Genomic DNA, 11,823 nt, shown 5'->3' on the forward strand with positions numbered 1-11,823 from the left:
TTTTAATAAATAAAAATAATAAATATCTTTAATTTTTTATAGAAAGAAAATATTGAAGAACTTTTTACGCATTGAAGAATTTTCAACATACATAAGTAAAAAAAATTTATGTAGAAAATGTGAATCTATAAATATCTCTACTAATACAATAAATATTGTAACTATAATTCATGGTTTTGATGAAATTATTCATAGTAGATTAATTGAGCAAAAGTCTCTACATCAGCCGACGGATAATATGCAAAAGTCAAATTGTTTAAACGAAATTCGAAATTATTCAGGATTTACTTTTTTTTTTATAAATGGCAAAAAATATAGAATTACAGTAATATTAATAACGTAAACGTTAAAATAAATCTAAAAAAATAATTTCATAAAATTCTTGATTGATAAAAAGTTTAAAACCCAATAATCAAATTGTGGTAATAATTATTCGGCAGCAAGTCGTAATAGTATCACATATCCAGTTTATTAATCCACTGCTTTGCACAGGAAATGACTCTCGTCTCATGGAAAATCACCGACTCACTATCGACGGTAATAGTTACAGTTTAACCGCAACTTCTACATATTTAACTGAACGTAATTGTCATCTTGCGACAAAATATACTAATATTTTTGTTATAAGTTTAGCTATGGCATTAATTAGCTATGGCATGGTCATTAATTTTAATAAAACTATATATTTTATAAAAAAAAAGAGAGAAAGAGAAAGTATTGCATATAAAAGATTTTGAAGTTCAGAATTATTTGTAATCAAATTTATAAATAAATTATAACTTGTGAATGAATTAATTACTTACACAACTGTTTGGCTAACTGTTTAACGGTCAACTTTCTTTCCAATGGATTTTAACTCTCTAAACTTACACTTTGTACTAATCTAATTATGAGTATTAATAATACTTATAATTAGATCAATAATATTCGTAATAGTGTTTGATTAATTAATAAAATCACTTGACTTTTAATTGTAATGCATTAATATAATAATGCCACGTTACTTAAGCAAAAGATCAATGTAAATTAGGTTAAAAAGTTAAGATTAGAGTTCAAATGTGGTAAAACTAGCTGGCGCTATAAAAATGATGAAGAAATACGTTTCTTACGAGACACCTGATGCTATGACGATACTTTGCGCGCCGCACTGTAAATTTGAGATTCTCGCGTATCAGAGAATTGACACTATTATTACATCAGTATCATACTGTCACTGTTTTCTCTCGTTACATTCTACGTCACACATAAAAGTATAAAAACTGGAGATTCGTAAAAATAATTTAGTATCAATTTCTACTTCCTCACACAATGCACAGCAATCGCACAATAGGCACCAATAATTGTTTAATGATATGCTTGTTGCAAAATCGGGGTAACAAAATTAAATATATTATTATTAATATTGTTCGATCTCCCGCAACACTTTTATTACAAATTAGAAATCAAAATTTAGATCTTTCAATGGTTTTACCCACTGACATTGATAAAAGTTGCTATATTATCAAGATTAATGGAATCTGCGATTGACACTGAGTTTAATCTGGAGACTTTTTATACTTAATCCAATCAAATTGCCACTTCACAAAATTTTCACGCCGATTAGAATCTTTTAACGCGATATACGGAATGCTGATACAAATCAGAAGCAACGCGCATGGTACCGTCGGCGAGAGATCGACGACTCCCCAAGAATTCTGATCGAAATAAGCTTATACTTGATGATATAATAATGTAACAGTAAAATAAAATATATAATAATGATATATTGCACTCAGTGAGTCGCAATAAACAATCTATCATTTGATTTGTTAAATTAATAATTTTTTATTGAATTTTTCTTATTTTGAAAGTAAGCCAAAATATATTCAATTGTGTTCCTATTCTCACGATGATATTTAAACCACAATATACAAGAAAACAACAGAAATGAATGATTATTGCGAATCTCGGCCAGCTTCAGGATTCCAAAAAGGGTTCAGGCGAGAAAATTAACCCCGGCACACAGCGGATTATTCGCGGACGATTATGTAATACTAACGAAACCGTTAAATATACCCAAATATTATCTCGGTGCGGATTAATTCGACAGATCTCTGGCTTAGTACGTATGATACTTACCGGAGATACCATGTACGGAACCGCCGGCGGTGATATTGTTGAGCATGCCGCTCCCTAGGAGCGTAGCTCCGATACAGCACGCGGAAATGGAAATCCGCGCGACACCGCGAACACCTCACCCTCAACTCAAGAAACTACGGACGAAAAAAAAACTATGACTGGTGGCGCGACACACGATCTTCCTGGATGAATATTTGGGTGTACAAACGAGCCTGAAGACCGGCCCGTGCCCCAGGAAGGCAAACAGCGAACTGGTCGACTGCCATATCCGAACACCCCCACTCACGCTGGCTTGGCGGGGATATAGGCGTCTTGCTCGTGTGAACGAGCGCACCGCCGATCTCTCGCTTGCGCTCACCCCTTGTGCAAACCCTACCCTCTCGTGCTCTTCGCTGGTGGGCGTGATATTAAATCGCTCCTATCCTTCAGATTCAACGATAGGTACAGGATTCAGGAAGGTAGCTAGCCATGGCAATGCCTTCCTCCAAAAATCCTTGCAATCAACATTTTATTTTCTCTTTAGAAGAATAAAAATACCAATTTCTTTATTCAAAAATTATTACCTATTCATTGATAATAGAATATTAAAATAGTGATCGCGATGAGACAGAATTTAAAATTCAGAATTTAAAATTCTGATATTATATAATGAGTTTATATTTGCGAAAAATATATATATTATATTTTTAGATTTTTTTTCTGCATTTGTAAATTTTTTTTACAGAAGAATTTAATTATATTATTACCGAAAATTGCTCTGATTACACCAACGAGAGCGCAATGTTTAAGCTTAATTGGACGATAATCCATCTTAACCTTGGTGAAGCTAAGTAAGTGCACGCTTGAAGAGGACAGAGACAGTACGATAGGCCGAGATTTCGCTAAACAATGAAAGAATCAAAATAAAACGAATACAGTGGAGCGGATAGAGTTGAACAAAGGAAGCGACGAAGAGCTTTAAATCCGAAGATACTGTCGCCGAATTTTCAGTCCCTGCGTCGCAATAGCTAGTAACCTGCGAGGGCTGCCCATATCCCGAGGTAAACTCTATCCAGGCTACGGTCTCTTTCGTCGTCTCCGCTTTGCGGTAGGCGGTTACCGCCGCGAACGCAGCTCCAATGAGGGAGCAGCCCGCCCTCTGAATACCCCACTAGTTTTCGCACGGTGGAGATTTATTGAAATTTTATTTTTATGGCCGGCAAGAGCGCGCACGGCGGACGCTCGTCGGCGAGTGCGGGGAAAGAGAAGGGATGCGAGCAGACGACCGGCCGAAGGAGAAGAGAGAGCCCTCTTCTTCTCATTTCCTCCGCCTTTCTTCCCTCCTCCCGATCCCCGTCACTCTATCGCTGTCCCCGTCACCCTTCCTACTTCGCATCGCGGCATTTCACATCCTCTCGCTACGCTTCCTCCCTCGCGCGCGTGCTCACGCTCACGCTGAAATCTCGCTCGGTCGCGATCTCGCTTTCTCATTGCAGCCCGCCTTATTCGCTACGTCCTTTTAATTCAATAGCTACCCCTTTTTATAACGCGGGAGCTCGTGCAGCGAGAACGGAAGTCACGATAGCTCCCAACGCTTGCTGACCCGCCGGCGCGGATCCTACATGAACAGCATTCCATTCTATTTCAACATAAAGGATGCATGTAACATTAATTTTATAGTTACATCAAATATTGTACTAGTGCATTAAAATCTAAGATTTGCTTAAAAATGACAGATTCAACATTCAAACAGCCATTTTTATTTGCTTTTCAATAGTAATTCTAATTATTAATTCGCGTAAATTTATTAACCATCTTTTCATGCAACGTGTTACTTGTAAAATTTAACACTTCTACGAGAATTATATTATTCTAACAAACCTACATTATACACAAATGATATTAAAGCTAATATGGATAATAAATATCGATAACTTTTACAATAGATTAAAAAAAAAATAGTATCAAAAGTTTATCAAAATTTTTTATCTTTTTAGTATACTCGTATATACCTACATAAATACATATAGGTATATGAGTTGTGTGTGGACATGGTAACAAATTTTACATTAAATGCTTTTGTAAACTTTTTTCTCTTTCCGAAATAAATGGATAATTCATATTCCATAACTCTATTGTAAATATATATATATATGGTAGATTTTAAAACATTAAAAATATTTTATAACATTAAAAATTTTTAACATTAAAATTTTTAATGTTATAATCTACCATATTTACAATAGAGTTATGTATATATCTTATATATATATATATATGTATATTAGAGTTATATACAATATATCTCGTCAAAAATTTATATGATTGAAGATATTCTTTTAAGCACTTAAAAATACAAAAAAGAGTTGCAAAAAGTGATAGTACGCTTATGTCATACAGTTTCTAATGAACGTGCGTACCACACAGTCATATTGCTTCTTGCGCGAAGGAGACAAGAGGATGTCAAAGAAATTTAATAAACATGATGAAATAGCTGCACCGTCCCAGTTTTATACATTCTTTTGCTCATTTAGAAATAATTGACGATGATTTTAATTGACAAAGTTAATATTTTCCACGTGTATGCTTTGCATTTTTTTTATTAATATTATTCATGACGTTCATTAAGGGAAAATACGATCTCCTTACTGAATCATTGTTCAATTTTTTATCTCGCTCTCTATGATATTTTTGTGTAATTTATTTTTATTTTGCATTCAATCTGTGGGATAATTGAAAAAAATGCAATAAAATAATCGTAAATGTATGAAAAACCGTACATAATAATGGTCTTATGTACGGAACCACCTTTCGTGTATCTAAAGTATGCAACGAGTAACAGGGATAGCATTTTTAATTATGCTTTACAGGGAACGCGTCACATCTGCAAACTTATTTTTCGTTCATTTGCATCATATCCACGGCGCTAATGAGCGCAGACACGAACGCTCGAAAACATCGTAGTCGGCATATGCAAATACATAACTAATTGGATTAAAGATAATTAACGTCGCTGGTCCGAGTATTCGATCACGGGCCGTCCCCGAGAAATTTCGACCATATTGCGACAATATTCGCAAACACAATATGAACGGTATAACATGTGTAACCAGTGGCGATGATCACAGCATATAATTGCAAAAATACTGTGGAATCTCCCCTATAATGAAATAGATATCACGCGGAATGCGTCGCTCACCCGTGCGGAATTCTCAGTCACATGATACTTCAAATGCATCGCGTTTGCGGTTCTCATTTTCAGTGATTGCGATAGTCAGGATAGCAAGATCGCTGGCAATTGATAACGGCTGAATTGACTTTGAATTTTTACTTTTTCTCTTTATATCACATAAAATTACTGCCTGAATTTTTTCGAAAAAAAATTCATAGATTGTGAAATAAATGGCAAGTAAATTCCGATTTATTATATTATTAAAAAAATATAAAAATAAGAAAAATGTTATTTTATTCTTTTGATACATTCTTTGATAATTTCAAAATAAAATTGATAATAAAAATAAAATTTTTTAAAGCTAAATATTATAATCATAATTATCTCTTTTAATTAATTTTGTTTTGTATTCCTTTTAAAAAACAAATACACATTTATTCATTCGATGGAAAATATGCTCAAGAAATGGAGAAACTCACGAATGGAGAAGCTTATTTTTGCAAAGTTTGATCTCATTCACTAAATATCAAGGAAAATATAAAAGCTAATAAAAATAGCTTCTATTGAAATTCTAAAATGTGCAGTTTCAAAAATCCTCGAAGGCATTAATATGAATGACCCAACATATGCTGGCGATGGACAGAAATTGAACAAAGCGACTATTTTTTTAGCGCATTGTTAGGGAACGAGAATGACGTCTACAGCACTCGTAAACCGAAAATGTATTCGGTAGGCAGGTATGTGTGCTCTGGCACGATCGATTTTAAACAGACGAGACGAGCAGCGGCAAATTGACAATGTGTCGAATGCAGACAACCGATGCCTCTGGCTAAAACTACCCTACCATGCGACGAAACCAAAGTCCTCTCTATATATATTATTCGCTGCATTGCCTCGAAAGATTGCAACACACCCCGCGAGGCCCTTTTATTAGTTTTTCTAATGCGAGGCGTTTCACCATGTCAAAATAACTAAATGCATATCACGCGTGACGTGTTTCTTTCTCGATAAGCATCAAGTGGAAGTAGTAATTTAAGCGAATCTCTCGCAACCAACTTTCGTCGTGCAGGATAATTTTATCCTTCTGAACGTTGATGATCCAGCCCTTCGTTCCACCCTCCAGCCCCGCCGACACAAGTAATACCACTTTCGCATCGCACGGATGCGCGTTTCGCCCGCTCCAATTGGAACATCGCGCACCGGCAACAGGCGACACACAGGTAGACAGGAATTTCTGATATTACATACCAGAAGCCGGAATGCCCCCATAACGATCCCGGGGGAGTGTACAAGGTTCTCCACATACGCCAGACATATTCCACGTCTCGCACGCCTCTCACTCTAGTCAGTGTCTCCCCCCTTTGTTACAAACCGCCATGCCACCCATCTTCTTTTCTTTTTTTTTTCCTTCAACTTCGTCCTCTATCCCTCTCTTCCTACCTTTCTCTTCCCGCTTCTCTCTCTCTCTCTTTCTCTCTCTCCCTTGCTCTCTCTTCCTCTCTTTGTTCTGTGTTCGAACCCTCTCTCCCAGTTTCCACTGGTTACGGTCGTTTCGGAGTTCTTCAGTAACGGCAAAGTACTTCAATAACGACCTTTTTCTATTGGAAAATCAAAACCTTTTGTCGTTTGAGACAAGTGTTCGCTTTTCGGATTGAAGCTCTTTATAATATACTAATTGCAAAAGTCTCGACAATAATGTTGAAACATATTGTCCGCAAATATAACATACTTTTTTAGCAAGCAGCATTATACTTAATGCAAAAATTTATTGGAATTATGGTGCAAAGGAATTGTTATCCTATTTCATAATTAATATAAACATCTAAATTGAAGTTTGGACGCACCGGAAAGTTTGAAATAAAATTATATTTGGACAAGAAATTCATAGTAAGCGTTCACTTACGCGCAACTATTTCATATATAATGAACAATGAAATGTGAATAATTTTCAGGCACTCCATTAACATATTTTCGTCAAAATGAAACCTCAAACCAAAGTGCCGTAAATGAACTGCTAGGCGGAATAATAATATGTAGTAATAAGTTCAAATGAATAAAAATGAAATTTTTTTATACATCCATGTATCAATTATAAGGCGAAATTGTTAGTGCGACATAAAATTTCATTTTTATCTATAACATAATATGAATAATATAGCACGTGAAAATATAACTCTCTTTCAATACCATGTTTCAAATGCGTACACGATCGACAACGTGTTGCAATGAATTCATCGTTACGACAAATACGGAAATCTTTGGAAATACTCGCGGTACAAATATCAACGATAATGTCACAGCAGTGTTCTGTTTAGAGTGTTTTAAACGCACGACATCTCCTCACTTATCACGAAAATGGGCTGCATGTTGAGATAGGTCGTTCCGCAAGGGTTTAGTGCCTTCGTTAAGCTGTAAGCTTCATTCAATTTTCTCCAATTTGTGGCAATTTGTGCTTACAGCACCTACATGCTCTCACGTCCCCTCCGCCCCGTTGGCGTACGCACGCGCGAGCGCTTACGCTTACGAGAGAGATGGTCCTCCAACAAAATTCATTTTACGGATGCACTTACACATGCCGGACTCTTCGATATTATTTTTATACCGGGCTTTCGTAACTATCGATCCGTCTAGAGTAGATTATTGTCAGTTATCAAGGTTTATCCGGCAGCTACTCGCGTAAAACTTCATTGCTAGCTGCAATAAAAATATATATTACGATGCGAAAAAAATTAAGCTTTATTTGATCGTAATGACTATCACTAATATTCAATATTTTGTGTTTGCAGTTAATAGAATCATTTTTGACAATCAACTTACTTGATTAGAAAAATAATCTAATTTGTTAAAATTTGTTGCTCGTAATAGAGGAAGTGCTTTTTAAATTTCTCTTTCGATAAATTACATAAATAATTAAAAATTGTAATATTTTTCGAGCTAATTAAATTATATACATATGCGCACCGTAAGAATGAATTTTATATCTATAAATAAATACAGTGCGTATGTTGATCATTTAAGTTTCAACGATATCTTGAGACAAATCACTTGCGCCTAGGAAAATGTCATAGGTGTGGCGAGATATATCTCAGAAATATATCTTGATATTTCAGTACATCTCTAATTTAAAGAAGTACCTTCTTGAAAATCACATTGAGTTACATCATATAACTTGCTTATTCTTCCGAGCCAATGAAACTCAATGCTTTAGAGACGTTTCCATTCTTTCTGAATAAGCAATAAAACTATATTCCAATAAAATAATTATCAACTTGTCGATAAAACTTGTAAACTTATTTGTTTTAAATAAAATCTTGACAAAATTGTCTTGCTTATTGTAAATAGCTGTGTTGCACAAAATATATATTGAATCATTAGAAATTTAGAATCTTCTAATATTATTTCTTAAATAATTATTCTTCCCTTTTAAATTAATTGTAGCAAATCGCAATAAAAATAAAATTTTTTATTCTACTTGTTTAATCGTACATCGTGTGTTTTAATAAATGTAAAAAATCTCCAATACTTCAATATAAATTTAAATCTTTTCGAATAGATACATCGCAGTCTTTACCTAATGTCAAATAGCTGAGCAAATACACAATTGACTATCTTATCGTTTACTTTCTAACAGATCCGAAAACCAGATCTGACTTTCGAGAGTCTGCGAGCCCATATCAAGAGTCATGCAGGTTTATCTTTCGATCCCATCTCAATGATTCTCATTCTCGGATCATGCGGATCATTCGCTTCAATAACTCGTAATAAATCGCGCACCTGGTCCGGTACTTTTTCGCGCTAGACTCGACGATTTCTCGCTACGCGATCGCGAATAGCTGTTCGCGTGGTTAACCTTTGTTGTACAAGTATAGCTCTCTCTGAAGTACCATTCTGAAATTATTACATTCTAGTGGGGTGGATATTAGCTCCCGCGCTTGTGCTTTCATTAGACGTTACCTTCGAGCGTTTCAATTTAGCGCGAAACCACCCCTCAGCCTCGTTCACAGGTCTATAATATCCAGCCAGGCACTTGCCGACTCTGTAGCATGCTTCATTTGGACGTCGATCGAGTTCCACCCATATCTCACATTCCTAGTACGGCTACCAACGAGTTACCGACCGTTATCGGCGATGCCACCACATTTCTGCAAATATTTTGCCACTCGATACCGTCGGCTTTCGCTTAATTGCCGGACCGGCGAAGCGAAGCGATCCGCGAATTTCGGCCGATTTATCGCGTCTGCCTCGCTTCTTCATCCATAAGAGTGATGTGTTTCTCGCATTGTCTCGTTTAGTCTCGTTCGCAAGAGATATATATCCCGTTTACGAGATAAGTAAAGTTTATAAATATTTTTTAGAATGCCCAACAGAATTTATATTCTAGGGCGATTTAAACTCGATAATTGATGGATTTATTAAAGTAAACACGGATTATATATATATATATATATATGAATTAGTTGACTTCATCAGATTAATCTATACTTATTCATTATGTATTCACTGTTATTTTCCGGTGCCGAATAAAATATAAAATCGATGAATTCTATATCATAAATATCTTAAAGTAAAGGAAGATTGTATTTAAGAATTTAATAGAGCAGCAAATTACTTTAATTAAAATTTTAGATCAAATAAAAAATTTATATATACTAGGTTATTTAATATCTCACTTTTTCTTAATGTTCTTTTATGTACTTTTTTCATACATTTAGTTTTGAAAGCTGCTGCTGCTGCTCAATCCACCTCGCAGAATTGGTCAAGAGAAACTTGTTCTAGGGAGGACTCTTTGTGTGTATGTCTAAAGTTTAATTAGTTTTTAGAATGTATTGAGCACGAGGTGGTTAAGTTTAGTGCAAGTCGTAGTGGCGGGACAATTTTACCGAGAAGTTTTTCAATTTTCTCGGCTCACAAACTTATCTGGAAAACTTGGGGACGCGTCGACACTTTCCTCTTTACTCAAGATTTGTTTATTGCTATTCCGAAAAATCGGATATGATTTGTGTGTGTGTGCGTGCGCGCGCGCGCGCGCGCGTGTGTGTGTGTGTGTGTGTATGTTTGATAAAATATTAACAAAAAATATGCCCTAAATATTTTATAATATTAGTTAACGTGACAAAGCATTAAGTCTATTGCATTTATTCCCCACAAGTAGTTACGTAAAATTCACTGCAATAATTAAATGCATATAAAATGCATTTTATAACACGTTAATTGTTATATTTCTTAGTTATTTGTTTTGAAAAATATTGTCACACATTTGCCCTACTCTATTCTACTCTTGTCCTTCGTTTATGGAGCACAAATGCGCGATTGCTTCGTTACGGTTTGCAATTACTGAAACTGACAGGGCATTTAAAGAAAAGAATTTCCGTTTCCCGGGCGGCAATGATTTCTTAAGATAAAAATTTACAAGATCTCATTACAGCACGGTGTCTTCTAAGATCCGCCTTTTATTTCTGTGCTTTCTTTCCCTCCGTTTTCAGGTTCTGCTCCTCGAATCCCCTTACCTGCAGTCCTCTTTCTCTCTAACTGTGCTGAGACTTTGTTAATGGAAATTGATTACCACAAGAAGGCGATATCTAAATCATGCTGTTCTCTCTCCTAGTCCGGTCAAAGTTTCCCTCCGTCCACCAGAAACTCCCACGCAACTTTCTATTGAGTATATTTTACGCATCTTTTTTGCCGACTATTTGCCATAACAATATAATGCCACGAATTCACTCGAGAATTTTTAAATACATACATTATAAGAATTTAGGAAATTATATATGTATATAGCTGTAATTTTTTATAATTTTTAAATACAAAATGTAGCTCAAAACGTGTAGCTAAAATATATGCCATTTCAAATCTCATTTAAAAACATAATTTAAAAAGTACAAAAAAAGGAAAAAACTAATGTATTATAAAGATGTATCATAAAATAAGCTTAATATAACGACACAACAGAAATGAATCAACCGTGCAAAAATAAATGAACTTGATCATCGAAATTTGCATTAATCTCTGACGAATCGCTCGCTGCAGCTTTTTTGCGGATTAAACCGAAACACATCAGTATGGGCGGAGGAGTCGATTTTAAACTTGTCGCAAGTGGATTTAGCACCTTTCGTGGGCTACGCAGCTGCCGGTAGCAGCGGTGAGGACGCCATGCAGGACGTTATCCGGCAAGTCGGTATGCTTGATCCTTTTTCGCAGTGAGCTCTGGACTTACTGCTAAAACGTGGTAAGATTTACTCCGGAACTTAAGTCCCAGCTAAAGATTTATTACCGTCCTTTCATATCTTCAAACTCTCCGCTATCTCAGCGCGTCGATGTAATGTTCTGCATTCTAATGTTCTACAGCAGTGAGCGTCTCTTTGGTCAAAAATACAGTTGATTCCCAAAGGAGACTGAGGACTCATTGAATTTTTATCAGAAACATTTCCAGCTCATTCGAAGTATATTTGGGCGTAAGAGTGCTGTAATGAGTTCTTGGTTTCTAAAATTTGTCGACGTTATCGCATTGTAAAATTTATTTAAGTAATATATGCATATGACATATATATTAAAAT

General features: G+C 35.4%; 1 protein-coding gene across 2 annotated transcripts in view; it reads right to left on the bottom strand.

Annotated features, from left to right (window-relative positions):
• The window catches only part of LOC105669319 (homeobox protein orthopedia), a 34,337-nt gene extending 29,195 nt beyond the window's left edge, over window positions 1-5,142 (bottom strand). Inside the window, exon 1 of one of the 2 annotated variants that reach the window (XM_012362207.2) lies at window positions 2,119-5,142. In XM_012362207.2, coding sequence (XP_012217630.1) covers window positions 2,119-2,164 — 46 coding nt within the window. In that variant the 5' untranslated portion in view covers window positions 2,165-5,142. The remainder of the gene's footprint in view (window positions 1-2,118) is intronic. The other variant, XM_012362208.2, reaches the window with a different exon arrangement.
• Window positions 5,143-11,823: the final 6,681 nt, after the last annotated feature.

The sequence above is a fragment of the Linepithema humile genome, chromosome 5 (genome assembly GCF_040581485.1).
Source record: "Linepithema humile isolate Giens D197 chromosome 5, Lhum_UNIL_v1.0, whole genome shotgun sequence".
Classification (NCBI taxonomy): domain Eukaryota; kingdom Metazoa; phylum Arthropoda; class Insecta; order Hymenoptera; family Formicidae; genus Linepithema; species Linepithema humile.